The following is a 19,168-nucleotide window of genomic DNA, read 5'->3' as shown; positions in this document are numbered from 1 at the left end:
CCTAACCCTGACCCTAACCCTAAGGGTAGTCAGTAAAGGGAGATGTGCCAACATCTTACAACCAGTACTGTGCCGGCTAGGCAGGTCCCCAACTTCAAAACCCGAACTGGGTTCGGAGAGACTGGGTCCCTGTGCATCCTCGGCCTAGGCACCCAAGCTGGACTAGGGGATTATCCAACCTAACCCTAACCCTAAATACTACTCCCGCTGCCTTACCTGAATAGTAACCCTAGATTCTCTCTTTCATTACAACCCCACACATCTTTTATTTTGATTTTACTTATTCTGAAACGTTCTTCCCTTTTTATTTTTCATTAACCTATTCTGGTTCAATTAAAGGACAGAAGATTTTATATCTATCCTTGCCCCCCGCAGTGCTCATCATGAGTGCTGCGTTTTTACCCGGAGCTTTATTCTCACTATGAGGTTGCCAGGCTTGGTTGCTTTATGCTAAACTAAGTTAACCAGTTGACATGAAAGTGGTGTCAGTTTTCTATTTCCTGAAATGATTTCCTTTCATTGTAAGATCTGGTTCTTTGTCTGTTCCCAGGAGTGATTCTGGAGTCTTCCGGGGATCTCGGCAGCGGAGACTCGCTGTTCACCGACGACGACGAAGACTCCTTCGTCCTCAACGACCAGGCAGGGATGGACGACGAGGACGACGAGGACGAGGACGACGATGACGACAACGACGAGTACCTGTCGTAATTTTTTTTTTTTTTTTTTTTTTTTGGGAAAAAGAAAAAGAAAAAAAAGAGAAAACTGTTTGTTTGGTCAAACTGCACGTTTCTAGGTGACTTCCCAGGCAGATTACTTAATCGTACTAACAGCCTATGGACTACTCTCTATGTATTGTTTGTTCATTAGTAAGAAAAAAAAAATATTCCTGGCAAACGTTTATGATTTCTCTTCCTTCTCTAAGTATAAAAATATGATCGGTTCACCTGGCCACTCGTTCACCTGTGCGTCAGCCAACCAGAGAACATGACAAGGACTAAATCGGCAACCAGTCCAGCGCTTTGGATTTGGTCACGTGTGCAAAGACCTCTCCCTTCATTGGACAAGTCCATGTCTTCTAGTGTGTCCTGTCCTTGTGCAGCACTCCGATGCCTGAGTGTGTTGATGCCTGAGGCGCAATGTTAAAGAGATTTACCCTCCTTCATTCCTTCATCCTCTCCTCTCCCCAAACCCCCTTTTACTCCTTATCAAATGCTCCTGTGTATAGGTGGGATGTTGATGATGTAGATAAGAGAATATTGCACTCTTTAGGTTTCTTTTGATCTTGATTTGTAACTGTGACTGTAACTGTGTTGGAAAAAAACAAGATAAGAGTTAGACATGCTTCATTAGGAGAATTAAGGCAAAAAAAAAGAAAAACCCGTAGTGGATAACAATCAGAACCGACATACTAGCTGTTTTCACAGAGACACAAATCAAGTCAAATCATCTCAAAGGCTCGGCAACAAGGAAAGACAAATTACCGCTTGGCCCGGTGGTGTTAAAGGGGGGGAAAATATTATTATCTATTTTTCTAATCCATTGGTGGATGAATACAGAAGATGAAACAGATTTGTCGTAGCATGTCTAATACTGCGTGATGTTGTTTCAGTCTGTAGAACCAGAGGCTAAACCTTTGTGGGAAATCAAATATATATATAAACACACACACATATATATATATAATGGGAGCTTGAGGGTGAAAAATTCCCTTAGCCGTGTACAGATGAAACTGCACTTGCATAGTTATAAACTTCTCGAACCACGAGTCTGTGTGATTAAAGAAAAAACAACAATAAAAAAAACGTGTTTACTTACCTTTAATACATCAGCGAGCTCCAACGTTGAGTTTTGATGTTTTAAATTCTTGGACTTTAAACGTGTTCGACAGAATAAATCTCTCGCACAGTCAGTAATGAAACCACAGAGCCATGGAGACCTGTTGAAAATGTCTGGCAGGGGGGGTAAAAGGTAAGGTGTGCCTTTTACTGGTGGAGGACAGACGGATGGTGGGAATAGTGGGAGAAGAAGCATGCTTACCGGACCGACCTAAGCTCGTCTTAAGAGTGGCTTCACCGTCAAGCTTCGGATACTACATTTTGGGTTTTGGTATGGCTTGTGTTTTGGGTCTCTCTTATGATGGTGTTTTAATAGGCCATATTTCAGATCTCTTGATTTGTTCAAATAGGATAGCTAGAATGTAGAAGAAGCACAGAAATAATAACAGTTAAGGCATAAAAACACTTAGATCCTGCTGGATTTGAAAAACGGTTTATATATTAGTACACTGACTAGAGGAAGCTTTGGTTTAGACAGCTTTATATGAAAAAAAATGAAAAAAAGATGATCATCTTACAGTGTTTTTTGCTTTTAATTTGTTTAATGCTTGATTTATACCCGATCTGCTCTAACTACTTATAGTGTATATCTGTCAGGGTTGAATACTGATCCCAGATTTGTGCATTCTTGATGAGTCCTGTGACTTTTTATGCAGACCTGGGATTTTGCTGAGCCTCCTATGTTAATTTACAATTATTAATCTGCCATCGGGCTTCATTTAATAAATCAAACATCTGTTGAAATTCCATGTTAAGACCTGAAAAGTGCCATCTAACTGTTAAATAGTTAGTTTTTTTGTTTGTTTGTTTGGGTTTTTTTGTTTTTTTTTGCTCCCCTCATTACTTTTTAACTTGGAATTTCAATTCACTTTACGAACTGGATAAGAAATAACACATTTCAGTCTTTAAAGTGTGCCGTTTCATGAGTGTGATGACATGCAAAATCATTTTGATGACCTCAGACACTGTAGCCACTCTCAACTCAATCACACACTGTCATCACAGCTCTGATAGTGTTTTAAGGATATGATACAGATGCATTTTTTACAGTGTATGTATGATTTGCTGAAATAAAAGCTATATTGACCAATGTTTGCTTGACTGCGTAGTCACGAGTGTTACTTCAGACACGACCCGTGTCTCGTTTCCGAGTTTGCAAGTTTCTATTCCATGTCTAGTTTCAGTTCTCTGTTGATTAAATTTAGGGGGAAAAAACGGCTGACAGGCTGCTGGTGTTTTGTGCTATAAAAGTTTAAGGGAGTTTAATTTTATAAATATGAAGGAACTGAGAAAACACACACATCATTTCCTGCTATTTCAGGGTGACACAGCTGCCGTAAGTGGAAGTTGAACGTGCAGAAAGCTGGCGGTGGTCAGGAGTCAACAAATTCTGCGTGCAGGAACATTAATGCATTATGTAGGAGAGGAACAGGTGAATATTTCATGAGCTGCCGTCACACCCACGGCATACATGCATCCATGCATGCATACGTATACGCAGTGGAAGCACAGGTAAAACACATGCAGGGCAAAACACTAAAGGAATTAAAAGGCAGGTTCGTTGACCTGGATGAGTTGATTTCCCCTTGTTTTCTGCTGTGAGAACTACATGTTTCTTTTTTTTCTTTCTTAACCCAGCTCACCAGTGTACACAGGCTGCAGGAACTCACACACAATGCGTAAATCTGTGTGTGTGTGTGTGTGTGTTGGCAACAGGAGCTCCAGATAGGGAAGTCACTGGGTAAATATCAAATGTTCATTTTCACACACACTTTTTCCTGTAGCCTGTTATGTGCTGACCGTAGAACTATGCCCGAGATACCATCTAATTTCCACACAGCGGACAGCCTGTTGTTGGGACGCAGTCCAACAGTATAAAAGTGATCTGCCAGTGTATGGGGCAGACAGCATGACTGAGCGCTGATGGGAAATGCCTCAATTTGCAGGAAGCACTTATGATGTCCTGAAATCAGGTTTCTTGGATAAGCAACACTCTGTGACGCAGGTTCTTTTTTTTTTTTATCACTTCCACATGAAGAGGTATTGTTGCTGTATGATGTTTAACCACCTGCGCGGTCTGTGTTATTAAGACATGATATATATATATATTGATTTTGACATAAACTCGTCATCTCATGTGTTTCCATTTCATTTCAATCATATTACATGATCTTAATCAGCAGGCTTGCAGCTCAAATTTCCATTTTCTTTTATCTCTTTAAGCACTCCATGCTCATCTTGTAGTGGTTTATCAATATTGTAAAGAAAATACCAGAAAACTAAGATCATATTTCCACCCTATCACCCAGGGCTACTCCGAAACACACCCCAGTAGGTGTGATCTTTTGTTTGTTGTGCATGGGTGTGGTCTTTTTTCCTCTTATTCTAAGTTCACTCTCTGTTTTCATGTCAACAGCAGCAGCATTGTGAGCATCTGTTCAATGCTCAAGTCTTGTTTGTATCCTAAATGCAAGCAGCATTAAGAAAAAAAAAGGCCTGAGCCGAGCTTCCATCTGCAAGCTGCTGAGGAAGGCAGTATGGGCTCACCTTAATGGTTAAGTCACTGTTTGGTCAATACACTCTGACACACACACACACACGCGCTTAAAGAGGCTCATGTTACTGCGTCTGAGTCAGCGCAAACAATACACATCCATAGGAGGGTGGAGAGGCGTGGAGCAGGTTTAATGGTTGTAAACTATTTACCAGTTGAGTCAGAGCTTTAGAGCTTCTGTCAAGAAGCAAATGATTATTTCATTATTTCATCCGCTGCACGCGCTGACAACACTATAGGATGATATAGGGCACCTATTCTGCAGAGTAAATAAATAAAATGCACACGTACGTCAGAATATGTTGAGATAGAAGTTTTAAAATGTAAAAATAGAGCTGAAAAAATACGTTTATTTACTTTTATAGTATGCTGCAAATCTATATTTTGTAGTATCATTGGAAGTAGTCTTATTTCAAAGGATGTTTTTTTGTCAGGGTGTGGCTGTCATAGGAAGGGAAAAGTGATTGATGCCTGCTTTGTTCACTTTAATGACCGACGTCATCAGAAACATCATTACTGAAGTGATGGAAATACAACATTTAGGGAAAACATTCCCCCATTCAAGCTCAAATCTTGCCGCTTCCTGTCGAGGTGGTGCCTCCAGCACAACATGTTTTCCTGTCTTTCTAAGGAATGACAAAAGGCTTCCGGGAATGGTTAGTCGGTAAATACTACAGAAATCACTTAGGTGTGACTCACGAGCGAGCTATCGAACCGTTTTCCTCTGGATTCCTGTGTTTTATGGAAGCGGACAGCAATGCGCAGAGAGAGAGAGAGAGAGAGAGAGCTTTCCACATCAATAAGCTCTAACTGCTTAGTGGCTTGATTCTTGTCTGGTCAATGCTGGACTGGAGAGAAACCAGAGGGGGTGAGGCAGTAATCTATACATTAGTAGATTGTGGAGACACTCATGGGGATCAGAATTATCCTCCCTGGGTGATTAGAAATATTTCTAATGTACAAGGTAACTTTAATAATTGTCTGGTTACATTTTGATGGAAAAAAAAACCTTTATTTTGGATTCACATTTTTGAAACATGCAAAAAATTCCCTTTGTAAACAGAGATAACAGACATTAAAACATGTTATATACAAAAAACAGTTATATACAGATATATGTATTGCATTCCAATAATCCTGGAGGTGTCATCTTTACTGAATCAAATCTCTATCATGACGTGAAGTACGGACGACAGTGACGAGAAACCAAAATGGCAAGACGATTTATCTCCCTCAAGTGAATTCTCTAAACTTAGTTAGTCCACGATATGAGGTTAACATCTAATTTTGTTCTCATTGCCTTTGAAGGACATGACATCCAGTGAGACTCAGTGGAAATGTCATTCATTTCACAGGATCTGCTGCCCCCACGTGGTTAAAACTAGTTAGACTCCGCAGCTGAACACTTGGAGCAAAGTTGACCTGTTTTTGTGCTTCACGGTCTAACGGTTTGACTCAGTCACTCAGTTTTCTGTTACGTTTATTGACAGTAAGCAGGTAAAAATCTTTAAGATGAATATTTTACATCAAAATAATGAAATATAACATCATTCATTTCGTTAGAATCGCCTGAAATCTCTTCAGGAACTCATTTAGGGATCTCACTTAGACTTTTTCATGTTGGAAATGCTTGCACTTTGTTTACATGACTCAAAAACTTTTGACTTTTTTACCTGCACGTCACTTTTTTTTGTCATTTGTCAGTTGATCCTGAGATTTAGGAGGAAGGATTTAACAGTGATATCACCACGGGCTTATAGAATATCCAAAACTAGAAAAAAATATTGAATTATTGTTTTTCTATTAAACAATCTACACTGAATTTGCACTCTCTGTTAAAGTTATTTCACATTAAATGGAATATTTGTACGTTTTGATTCATCTGCCGCCCCCTGCTGACTACAAGTCGGCAGCATTTAATCCTGGACAGCGTTTACTTAACGTGACGTGATTATGTTTGATGTGTTCTGTGTGCAGGCTTTTATAAAAGTGGAACAAAATATCAGACAATGAAACTCTGTGTTTTAATTTATTTAAGTATAAAACTTTTGAAAAGGTAATAAAACAACCGGAACAGTGTTTTGACAAAACATCGTTAGAAATTCAGTTGTAGCTAATACTAGTGACGTGACAAACATGTGAAACCATGTTATTTAAAATACAGTAAGAAGTTATAAAAAAGAAAAACTAGCAAACTAATCTTAATAACACAAACCCATATTACACCCGTATTAATGTCAAGACTGTTTTCTTAAAATATAAAAACTCAGTGAATCTTAAGCTGAAACTTTCTAGCTTCTGTGTGATGTGCACTATTTTCTTATTTATGGCCCTGTGGAGTTAATTGCTGGTTTTTCTGACGATGTGTTAAGCCACAGTACCTCCACGTGCCTGCAAGACATGTCAACAAAACACAATATTAGAATCACACCAACCTAGTGATCGGCTTTCATGCTCTGAATGAGGCAAGAACGCAGTTTTTTTTCAGTCCACTTTCCAGCTTACATGCATCAGTGAGAAGGAGACAAAGATTTGTCAACTCACCATGGGCTTCATCTCCCGTCCATCTCCTTCGCCTGACTTGTGCCAACCCATTTTCTTACTGTTCTCAACAAATTCCTAGAAAGGGAAAGAGAGTTTAAGAGTATCCATCAGTTATTTAACTCTATGAGTTGTTAAATATTCACATATGCATTACACAGGATCACTGTATGGGATTCACTAAGACCAAGTGTGCCTTTTTCACTGATCTCTGGGCGAGAAATATGAACAGTTTGTCGTGGTAAAAAAGGCCCAGCACCACAGAGTAACACCTCAAGTGTCTCAAGTGTTCCAGGTGGGATAAACTCCGCCTGATGAATGCCAGATTTAAATAGCGGCGTCAAGGGCCCTAAAATTGCCCTAAAACGCTCCACAATCAGCTCCGTTTGACGGAAGATTTCAATCCTAAAAACGCTGCCGAGAGAAGAATTTCACACTGCGGCGGTCCAAAGTCTGCTGTCAGAGCTCAGCACACACATTCATCAGAGTCAGTAGGGATATTAGGGGAAGTGAAACAGTTAGAATATTAATAGCACAGCTGACAATGACGTGTAAATCAGAGCAGCGCTCGACTGCGATGGACAAACGAGAGTTTGACATTATGTAAGATGCTAAAAACATCTTTCTAAATGAGGTGTGACGCTCACAGACATATCAGGCCTACAGTGGGTGATACGACAGTGTCGGGAGCAGAAGGATGATACTGCAGTGACCTTGAGGCATCGTCATATTTTGTACACACTATCCTCTCACCATCAAGGCCTTGTCCATGTAGTACTCGCGCCCGGGGCTGCCATCGTTATATTTCGTGTCCACGGCGAAGCAGAGGAAGAGAACGTCGACCACGTTCTCGAAGACGGAGAGGAAGCAGTGAGCCACCAGGAAGGCAAACAGACAGACGATGAGGAGAGGCAGGACCCACACGGTGTATTCCCTCTGGTAGTTCAGAGCCAGGACGCCGGCAAAAGCTGTGCAGGAGACTATGAGCACCTGAAGGGGAGGAGGGGGGTAGCAGAGTCAGAATACATGAAGGTTGCCTTTTATTTGGGGAAGAGAGTATATCTCTGTGTGGTACCTTTCCCAAGAAGAGGACAAAGTCGCCCACGGTGTTGATGGCGGCCACTCGGAGGGCGTTCTCCACCAGGATGACGAAAGCGTCGCGGGCGGAGGTGCAGAAGCTGGTGCTGTTGATGGCTGTCGCGGTGTAGGCATTCTGAAATAATGTCCACGTACGCTGTTAATGCACTGGATCGTGTTTCCGCTGTGCAGTTAATACTAATACACTGAAGTGACTTACTTGATTTAAGTATGCGAGACACTTCTCCAGACACCACAGACAGCAGACACAAGCCTTCAGCATGCAGCGAGCGCAGGCGTTTTCCTGTGAAAAGAAAAAGTTAATAAACTTTATGAAAATCCATGTACTGTATGAAAACCGCTGATAACTGACACTTACAGGCTCAACACGAGGACATGATGTCACATTTTTTTAAAACAAACTTTTGAGAATTTCACAGCTCACCTTTCCTTTGAGCTGGCTGTGGATGTACGTGAGGATGAGACGAGGGATCTTAACAAGCGTGATGATGAAGGAGCCTTTGGCCAAAGTACCCAGATGGTAGCGGATGGTTCGTGCCATGGAGGAGAGGATGGGTGTAACCGGCAACTGGGACTTATTCCTTAAGATGGAAGATAGATTGATTTGAGTTATCGACATGAACACAACAGCAGAGACGACATGAAGCATGCGTGCGTTCGAATTCTCACTTTGTGAAGTAGTAGGTGACCACAGCTCCAGCGATGGTCATCTGCTGGAAGGCGAGAATGAACTCGCTGATCCAGATGAGACCCACAACGTGATACCACACCAAGTACTGAAGAGGTCCCTCCATGTGATATTCAACTACTTCTGTGGCGTTGTTCTTTATCGGCGTCCCTGTGAGGAAATATATTTGTCATATCATGTTTTCATATCATCTTATCATTCTTTTTACTTGGAGTTGATAAATTACTTCATCAAGCACCACTGATCTTTGTGAGCTCGACTCGATTCGATGTTGTTTCATAGTGACGGTTCCCAGATTAACTTGGGGACAAACTATCTGAGATGCACGTCAGCTTATTTTTTTTTTCATAATTGCAACATCTTCTTCTGAAGGGAAGAAGGTCAGACGAGTCAAGAATTTCATTTATCTAACGCAGCCAAGAGAAACACATCAAGAAGGCGTCACTGTGGAGTTTGCAGTTAATATGATGAACCACATTTCCATATTTACCACAATATACCAAAAAAATATACATATAGAGTGAGAAAGTGTGATGTTTTGATGTTCTTTGGCTGCCCTTTTTGTTTTAAAAACAAGTTTGCATGAATTAAAAATCAGCTGTAGAAAGAAAAAAAAAAAGAAGAAGAAGTGGGAGCCGAAGAGAGAAGTTGTTCTTTGACTCCATCCTCCCCCATCACGAGACTGGCACAGGATTCCAAATGTGGGAGTTTAGTCATGCCGCCAAACCGAGACAAAATGTCACCAGTAACAAACTTAATATTCTACTTGTTTGGGAATGTACCACTAACACATCTGATGCTAGAAACTAGTCTGTGTGCCGCACTGACACCAACAAATCTATGAATCGAACATCCACACCTGACGTCCCGAGGAAGAGAAGCACAGTGATCCAGTAGACCCAGAAGAGTATGAGGCAGAGGAAGGTCCAGACAGGCTGCAGGGCCAGCAGAGGAAGGTGGGTGAACACTTTACCAGCCACGTGGAACAGGGAGATGGTGAGAGACACGCGCTTCCTCATGAAGAACATCACAATCAGGAGAATCACCTGGAGGGGTTAGACAAAGACTAGTGAGCTAATGAAATCACTGAAGTGGACTACAGAGTAAACACAAACTCAGACATACCGTGAAAATTGTAGCACCGATTGAGCAAACGAGCAGAGCCTTGACGTTGTCCGAGGCCACTTCTTTCCCAAATACTGATAAAGTGTTATTATTCAGGGCATTCCTGTGGTCCACATAGAGCCACCAGAGGACGGCTGTCCCACCTTCAAAAAAAAATCAGAGTTAAAAAACAAAAAACATCCAGCAGCATAACGCAACTTATTCGGGAGTGCCAGAACATATGTGTCGCTTCTGAAAGTTACCTATAGACCCGATGATTACCAGCACTGTTAGAATCCACACCAGCACTTTGGAGATGTAACGGATGACAACCATCATGATCAGGGACAGAGCTGAGGAAAAACAAAGTGTATCATGAGTCACAACACTGCTAACGTGAAAAAGTTACATCGAGCTGCAGAAAAGTGGGAAGATCTCATAAAATGTTACTTTACATCTCAAACATAAATAAAACACACTGAACTATGCGACATAATTAAGCCGTGGGTGAGTGAGTGATGACAGCGAAGGGAAACTGCTATGAGTTATGTAGCTCTGACAAACAACTGAACTCAAAGATGTTGAAATTAATTCAGTCTTCTATCACTGCACCCGTAGAAGATTTACAGCAGCCCTTAAATCCATGCCTGTGGGCTGAACTTCTCCGGATGCAATGGCTGAAAACACTTCCTGTTATTTTAAGGATAAAAATAGCTCGCTCTTCTGAAAGTCGCCGTCCTGCTGACTTCTCCTGAGTAGTTACGGCTGAGCAGCGGGTGCAGCAGCAACAAGTGAATAAATAAACCAGTAGTAATCAGTGAGAATATCTACATGCATTAACGATGTGATATACCTAAAGCCAGCAGACAAAGGCCAATGATGATCTCCTTGCTCGCCATCACGCCCGCGATGACGCGGCGCAGCACGGTGTTGTCGCTGACGAACGTGATGAACCCCTGTGCGAATTCAGCATAGCAGCTGATATCCACGGGAATGCAGCGGTGCAATACTGGGACAGGTTTACTGCAAACATGAAACAGGTGGAGAACATTTATTTACAGTGGATAGCAGAGCAATGTGGCGGACTATATCTGTGTATTTGTTTGGTTCTCTTTGGTGCTAGAACATGTATAAGTCTGACTGAGTCTATCCTGTCTCCACTCCAAGTGAAGTCATTAAAAACACACAGCATCCACATCGGCTTCCCTAAATCTTTGTCCCACCTTCGAATAAGTCTCTTAATTTTGATATTTAATTCAAATCTAAACAACATGTTTGATTACCTTGGTGGAACAGGGAGTTTGGGACATTTAGTGAATCTATCCGGGTGGCTTGGGTATCTTGAAGGATAAATATCATAGGAGCAGAGGTTAGATCCTATTAACAAAAAAACAAAACAAAAATTAGATCAGATGTTGTAATGAAACGTATATTCTAGTCATATCTATGATTTATCATAAAGTAATGGAAACGTAAATATTTTCTCACCATTATTCAGAGCAAACTGCTTCAACTCGCCATATGTCTTCAGTTCAGTGGACGGACATTTGGAGACACACAGGGCCATGGACTTAATCTTCCTGTTAATTATGTCAAGGTTGCAAGGATCAAGAAAGAAAACATACCTGAAGGGGGGACAAAAAATTTAAATTCAGATTAGCTGTTCCTTCCAAATTAAACAAAAAAATAAATAAACACACACATTGAAGAAAATTTTCATTTTATGTTGTTATTATTATGCCAGCTGGGACTGCTCTGCCTGGGCAGAAAATGAAAGATGGTGACATTTACAGCGCCGCCACACAGATCCTTCTTTGTCGCAGAAACGCCTTTTTATTCAAAGCCTCCATGGGCAATCAGCCCATCAATAAGCATGACCCATTGTTTCAGTAAAGCTGAGGCCTACAGGCTGCATGCTGATGGGTAGCTGGAGCCCAAAAAAAGGAGGAATATCATGAAAGACTCCTCACATGGATTATGACAAGAGGACAAAGTGACAATTTTGTCTCGGTGATTAAAAAAAATATCTTATTTAGACTCTTGGTGAGAAAATATATTTTTTTTAAAAAGGGACACACACTCAAACTGGTATTCAAGCAGCAGCAGGACAACCATGAGTCAGTGTGGCTCCGTGTTGGCGATATTAATCTACATTAACCTTCACACTAATTATATCTCGGTTTATGCGGATAAGGTTGCTCGAAAAGACCAAACACTGGGCGTTTTTTCTTAATATCTTAACACTTAGGTCATGGTTTGCACAGTTTCGACCCTCGCAACTATGTGAGTCAGAAGAGGCGGTAAACTGAAGTGTTTACACAGACAGCAAGCGGTCCTTTGTGGCAAATTAGATTAGGATTACATGATGCAACCCTTGCATGTATAACGGTAATGCCCAATGTCTTCTCCTGTGCCACCGACACTCAAGTACAGAGGGCGAACAAGGTTTCAATGTGTCTGCTTTAATATGTAAGTAAATCAAGATCCTGTAAGTGAATCAGGAAAACAGAGCAAATGCATATACTTAAGGGACAGCAGGGATTTGATGCAGGCAATAAAGCTGTGTCACATGTCGGATCTTACTTTTTTTCTTTCATGTTCTGGCCACTGTGAGGTACTCCTTCAATCTTGGTGTTATTATGGCCACAGGTGTTTCCATAACTGTCATATCCTGAGATAAGCCTGGAGGCGGCTCCTGTGGCGATGGGATAGCCACAAATACAAGCCTGCGGATGACACAGAGGAGAGTAGATGAAGTGGAACTATCTTCAGCATAACATGAAAGATAAAGATTTCATACTTTAATAATCAAACTGGTTATTTTTAAGCCAAATTTAAGAAACTAAAACACCAAAATCAAAATTTTAGATGCTTGCCACCTGCAGATTTATGGTAAACCTACATTAACTACAAATAATGCAGTCTAAAAAGAAGTCGATTTAGTATTTAGATTAGATCTGTTGATCTGATTCTTGTTATACTACTATATTTACATCAGTGAGGGTGGGTTGAATATTACATAAGTTATTACATGATGTAACTCAACAGGAAAACAAACTACAGGCTTCAAAGTTGAATCGACACTTCTCTGAATCAGTTTCAACCAAACCTGGGCTGTTATACACAGGTGACCAACTTCACTGACCTACAACTTTATTTCTATGCATCCATCGACTGGTCGGCAGCACGTAAGCATGCACTCAGAATCAGCTACAGGTTTAATACCAGGGAGGTTTTCACATATGTGAAGAATGAATTTGTGATGAATTTGTGTTGATGTTTTGATGCATAACAAGAAAATCGAGTATTAGAAGACGCAAATATCATACGTATAATATGTTTTTTTAAATGAAAGTGAAGTTTTGTGCAGGAATCATTGCAAATATTTACCAGGAAGTGTGCAAAAATTCCGAGTATGCAGATAAGACATTTATTTAGACGTAGTAATCCAAAAAATGTTATTTAAAATGTGTGTTAATCAGCTCCCCCTTATTCCTTCACATTGATATATAGACATCCCGCATGAATCTAGAGAAGATTAGATTATTCAGGGATCAGAGAACAAATTCTACAAAATATAGCTCCCCTTTTTTGGTATTTTTACATTTATTTATTACTATTTATCTATTTTTTTCATGTATTTCACCCTTTCTTGGTGTTGACTGTGCCTTCTATTTTTCTCAATCATTTATTCTCAATAATCTTTTATATCTTTCTCCTTTCTAAACATGGTTGTGGCTGTATATGTCCATGTTTAGATGTTTGGACTGTGTTGTTTCATGGGTGGATGTTAATGAAGATGAAAATCAAAGTTTTCTTCCTGTGCAGTGATTGTCTTATACATACTCTTTCATCAATTAAAGAAAAAAGCTGTGTTAATAGACAGAGATGGGTATAAATTCACTTTTTTGTTGTTTATTATGCACAACTAGGTAAAAGTTATGAAATCTAATGCAAGAACACTGAAATAAATCATACTTTCATGATGATTATGATGTTTTTTTGGTATTATAATACAGTATTAATCACATTAATAGCAACTGGGTGGATACATGCTTAGAAATACATCTTACAGCTACACAAACAACACTAAAAAAAAAAGTTTAAACACAGTTAAACCAGATTTTGTAAAAGACCACACATCAGCCTCAGCTGCCTGGCATGTGGCATGTTTTAAAATGGCTCCTCTGTGTGTATTGACCTGAAAACTTACCATCCCGATACAAAACAGCGAGAATATGATGAGCCATGGTATGTCCGTGCAGCTGCGATCCTCCAGCGGTTTCCAGTCACGTTTGCCCTGCCAAGGCATAAAGAAATATGTGAGGAAAGATGATACTGAGACTTCCTTTATGCTGCGGTGCAGTGTCCGCCCTTTGCTTCGCTCCTAAAATCCAGCAGACTGACTTCTCCTTCTTCTTGTTGTTGTTGTTGTTGTAAAATCAGCTGCTGCTACAGCTGGAGAAGTGACGTCGTGACTCACGTTGTCCTAAAGAGTCCTCTGTGTGAATAACAAGTTTGAAAGCAACAAAAACAACAACAAGACAACAACTCACCTCCGAGCTGCTGCAGCAACCCATGTTGACCGACCGGCAGGGCAACTTCTAACTTATCGAAACTAAAACTTTACCAGGCTTTTTTCTTTTTTCTTTGCTTAAACTTTGTCCCCTCTTGGAGGAGTTCCCATTTCCTTGTCGCTTTCTAACTTTAACCGACGCAAACACGAATGCACAGCTGTGTTTAAGCTCTCTAACTAACAAACAGTCTGCAGAGAAACGCCCAGACTCAGGTACATTTCTTATGCTGCCTTCATGGACTACCCAAAAAAAATCGGAATTAGGAGCTTCAGCAGCTGTTGTTGCCATTAAAACTTAATTTTCATTCTTCATTTTTTTTTTTTTTTATCTCTGTGAAAATATTACAAGACTTTGTTGAAAGAACCTCAATAATTAAATCAGGTTATATACCTCATATTGAATCACTTTATCGGCCAGGTAAATGAGGAAATTGACTCTCAATTGTACATACAGTACAGGTATATAAATACAGTTTAACAAGGAACATGACAAGAAAGTGCAGACATAAACATAAAACATAAATATATACATATTTAAAAGATATATATATGTGTGCATAAATATGAAGATATATAGATACATGTATCTATCTATAGACATATACTGGATAAAGGACTGGTGCATGTTATGTACATGAGGTAGGCGGATATGACAGTATACACATATCTATGTACAACAGACTAAAATGTAAACAGTGCTTAAATAAATAAATAAATAAATAAATAAATACATTATAATGAGCAGGTATTGCACAGATTTGCAGGGTGATGTGATGTATGCTGATATATCACATATTTAGCTTTGTGTACTAGTAAAAATCTAAATAATTAAATAAAACAAATAATATTATCATCAAAACCTATGACTATAAAGTAACTACATCGAATAGGCTACATATACATGGTAAAGAGTGTTAAGGTTTACCCCAAAATTATTAAATGACAACATGAATGTCAAAGGAGAGACTGCAAATCTAAAATAACTATATTATTCTTATATTATTGAAAAAAAAAAGAGGTTCATGCAGGATTTAGGAAGTTACAAGGCGCCCTGAAAGCAGCATACCGGTCGGTAGACGAGCTCAGGTGAAGAATTTGGCGCCGTTTACTGGACTAATAAAGTAATGAAAGTGTTACCTGTAATGAAGCTGTTCCCTGTGGACACACTGTAACCAGCAGCGTGGCCAGGAGTGTCTGTCACAGTGGCAGAAAACTGAACAATTGAAGCTTAATTGGCTGAAATGAACTTTATCCATGGAGGAATTGCAGTTTTCTGGCTGCCATTTTACCCACACAGGTGAGTAATGATGAACGTCAGGTTCACAGTTTACAGTTTATTTATACATGTACGTTTCTCTCTTTAAAATATACACTTATTATTACACTGAAGGTTCGTTTCTCTCTTTAAAATATACACTTATTATTACACTGAAGGTTGTTCGTGACGTTAAATAAACGTTAGTTTCACATTTTACAGTAAGTTTGAGTGGCTCACACACTTTAAGCTGCTTTTACCTTTAAAGTGATACACGTGTTTTCTCACAATATGCTCAAAATAATCCAGCTACATGTACAAATTTAAACATCTAATATCACATGGTCGCATTTCTACATGTACAGCTCCCCACGTTGGTTAAAAAATGAGGTTTTGTCGCCCCCAGCAGTCCGTGTCTTGTTATTACAGCCAGTTCCCTCCATCAAATGCTAATTTATGATTGATTACAGTCAGACTCAGTAAGCTCTGCGTGCTGCTGGGGAGCCGACAGGACTTCATCTCGCTCAGAGACACCTGAGTGAGGATACCTGCTGACTCCAGCTCCCTCCTCACACACCTGACTGCATGTGGTAGAAGCTTTGCAGAGGCACACATATGACGTCCAGGCAAAGATTAGTGATGTGGGATCCAATCTATTATTATTATATGATTATTATATGTAGATTTTGTCCTGAAACACTTGGTTTCTGTTCTGTTCAGTCGTTTGGACATGCTATTTAAAAAAAAATACTGGCAAGAGTCAGCTGTTTAAGGTCTCATCTTTTCCAATGAGGCATCTTTGCTGCTTGCCTGTTTTTCAAGAAGTTTCTTCTCCTCTTATTGAAGATTTCCTGACCTCCACACGTCCTGAGTGGGCTGGAATGTCAGACGGTTTTCGTAAAGAAAGAGCCGCCTTGCTTCTTATTTCCCTCCCAACTATAAACTTTTCTTCTGCATTGCGTAGAAGACCGGAAGGCAAGGTAAATATTTAACTGTGGCAATCTTATCAGTTGCATCCTCAGACGTCTGAGGATCTCTGCAATCCAGACAGATGTTGATATAAATCTGAGGATATTGACATCTTGCAGGAGCAGGAACATATTTTGGAATCCTTCGTGAATATATGTGACAGAACGAGGGCAGGTGTTGGGAGGTTACATTTGGAACCGAAATTTAAACTAACATGGAGCGGAAACATAACCGTTCAGAGGTCCTTCTCATCAAATAACGAAACAACTCCTGGCCCCTCATCTCCTGACTCTCTGTCTTAAGTATTTCCTGCTGATGCTGCTGTGGCAACGGTGTCCAAGAACAACACGTTTTCCTGGATCTCTACTGGAAGAGTCGATGCCAGCACAGCATATGTTCTGCAGAATCCTGGGTGGGGGGATGTAATATGTCACTATTCTGGCCCTCGCAGGGACTTGTTCAAGCTCAGAAATTATTCCCCATAAACAACAAGACAAGAGGATAAATATTATGTGCCTCGTTCCTCAGATACTTTCAAGATTCAAGCTGTTATAAAATGGCAAGCTTCGGAGGATAGGATGGATTCCAAAAGTCATTTGTCGACATTGCACCTACTTTCTTTACTCCCTTTTCAGTTTAACAAGAGCTTCTTTGTGAGCCACTCACAATTGCCTTCTCACACAGAGAAGAAGTTTGTAGTTTTATCTTGGTTCAATATGCAAAAATATGGATTCAAGCTCTTGACATTCGTAAAAACAAAAAGTTCACAGACATGAGCAAAGCTGAACATCTGCTTGTAAGCATATGGCCTCATATTTTTAATATCAGTCCCGTGACGTTTAGTACATTCAATGCCAATGCACATGTCAGTGTCACGTGTATCTGTAGGTATGGCTCTGTGCATTCCTTCACGCATTTTATAGAAGTGTGAGAATGTGCTCAGGTGCAGGTGGTTATAGTTTTGTGGGGCATCTGTTTACATAGATGAAGTTCAGCTGTTGCCACCCCACCCCTGCCTTGATCTATAAGGAACTGTCTCTTTGAGAGGAAGGTAGGTTGCCCGAGCAGAACACAGACTGCATCTGTCTGCACAATGTATTCCTACTCTCCGACTTTCTTTAAAGAAACGGCATCTTTCTTTTCTTTGTTTGGATGTCAAGAAACTTCCAAAACTGATAGGACCTGGCCAACGCAACGAAGAACTTGAAAAAGAGGACACTCTTGTCACATAGGAGACGCAAACTCAAGGATACTGTTCACATAGGGGTAGAGATACAAGAGGTGAGTCTCTTCGAAGAGGAAGATCCAGGGTGTGTGGAGTGAGGCACAGGCAGCAAGAAAGAGTTTCAAAGACTCGAGAGTTCTTTCAAATTTTCTTTGTTTATGTCTGCTTGTCCAGGATGAGGTCACAATTACAGACTGTTTCTTAGAGATGGGATTTTCTGGGACACAAAGTCTCCATTTTGTGTCTTTATCTAAGTCTTGTTTGGAATTATCGGTATTATCGGTATTAGCATTAGTCCTTTTTCCCCAATAAGCCTGTGTATTGATTCCAGGGGTCTCAAAAAGCAGGCTAAGCTCTTACCCAGATATTTAATACTCCAATCACATGAGATGCATTATTTTTGCAGTCAGTCAAGTATACAGTCATCCCAAATAAGTTTGGCCAAATGCTGTTAAGCACGATGTTTGTTTATAGTAAAGGCAGTGGTGTTTCAGCGTCCCCTTCACTGTGACACCACTGGTCCTCAAGGCCTTTTATCCACGCCAGGGTACTAAAAAACCAAGAACAGATGGTACAACGTGAACACCGATGGGACATTTTCAGCGTGTGAGACAGTATTTTCCACTGTCGTCATAAAAAATATAAGGCCCAGATGACACAAGTCGGTATCATTGGACTTGACAAACCAAACAACATGTTACAATATACAGATGTACAGACGTACACAAACAAATCCACCCACACATACACACTCTCCTGTGTCTCGTACACACACACACAAACACACACAGATCCTCTCACAAGAAGATTAGATAGATTATTTTAGCCTGGAGATTGTTATGGTCTGTATCCTCAATAACTTGCACTTCCTGTTCCCACGGTAACAGTCATATTATAACCCAAGATCAGCGGCCACGGCCCCCCTTCGGTTTCTCCCACGACGACTTCTTGCATTTAAACCCACACAAGCAAAGCTAGTTAAAATCCACAGATGATTAAAGACTTTTTTTTTTTTTAATTAAGACAGCAACAAAGCTCTCAGCTGGCTTTCTAGATGCTCCGAAGTTGCATCATCCACATTGGGATGTTTCATTCAAGATTGCTCAAGTTCCCGCCCAGGCCTCAAATGCTGTTATTTAAACCGGCATGACTGTAGGCTTTTGAAAAGGAGTTGTTCACCACAGGGCATAGCAAGTGACAGGAAAGGACTGCAAGGATCTTGGTGTGGTTTGTTGATATTATTTTTAGATCTTCAGATGAGATTCTGGCATTTTGTTTAGTTTTCCTTTTTAGTGTAAATGAACCCAAGATCCGCTTTTACAA

General features: G+C 40.3%; 2 protein-coding genes across 5 annotated transcripts in view; one reads left to right on the top strand and one right to left on the bottom strand.

Annotated features, from left to right (window-relative positions):
• spock3 (SPARC (osteonectin), cwcv and kazal like domains proteoglycan 3) overlaps positions 1 to 2,927 on the top strand; it is a 23,257-nt gene extending 20,330 nt beyond the window's left edge. For all 4 annotated transcript variants that reach the window (XM_010743849.3, XM_019256992.2, XM_010743848.3 and 1 more), the window contains one exon: positions 551 to 2,927. In XM_010743849.3, the coding sequence (XP_010742151.3) occupies positions 551 to 708 (158 nt within the window). In that variant the 3' untranslated portion in view covers positions 709 to 2,927. The remainder of the gene's footprint in view (positions 1 to 550) is intronic.
• Positions 2,928 to 5,861: 2,934 nt separating this feature from the next.
• On the bottom strand, positions 5,862 to 14,612 carry slc44a1a (solute carrier family 44 member 1a). The gene is made up of 16 exons (XM_010743847.3): positions 14,377 to 14,612; positions 14,034 to 14,120; positions 12,404 to 12,546; positions 11,309 to 11,445; positions 11,104 to 11,197; positions 10,674 to 10,843; positions 10,084 to 10,173; positions 9,842 to 9,984; positions 9,576 to 9,762; positions 8,698 to 8,866; positions 8,453 to 8,609; positions 8,228 to 8,311; positions 8,006 to 8,143; positions 7,684 to 7,920; positions 6,934 to 7,008; positions 5,862 to 6,780 (listed from the first exon to the last, which is right to left on the bottom strand). The coding sequence occupies exons 1-16, from the start codon at positions 14,398 to 14,400 to the stop codon at positions 6,757 to 6,759; spliced, it is 1,959 nt and encodes a 652-aa protein (XP_010742149.3). The 5' UTR covers positions 14,401 to 14,612; the 3' UTR covers positions 5,862 to 6,756.
• Between the last annotated feature and the right edge of the window lie 4,556 nt (positions 14,613 to 19,168).

Source organism: Larimichthys crocea, chromosome X, assembly GCF_000972845.2.
Source record: "Larimichthys crocea isolate SSNF chromosome X, L_crocea_2.0, whole genome shotgun sequence".
Taxonomy (NCBI): Eukaryota; Metazoa; Chordata; class Actinopteri; family Sciaenidae; genus Larimichthys; species Larimichthys crocea.
This window is presented reverse-complemented; position numbering and strand designations above follow the sequence as displayed.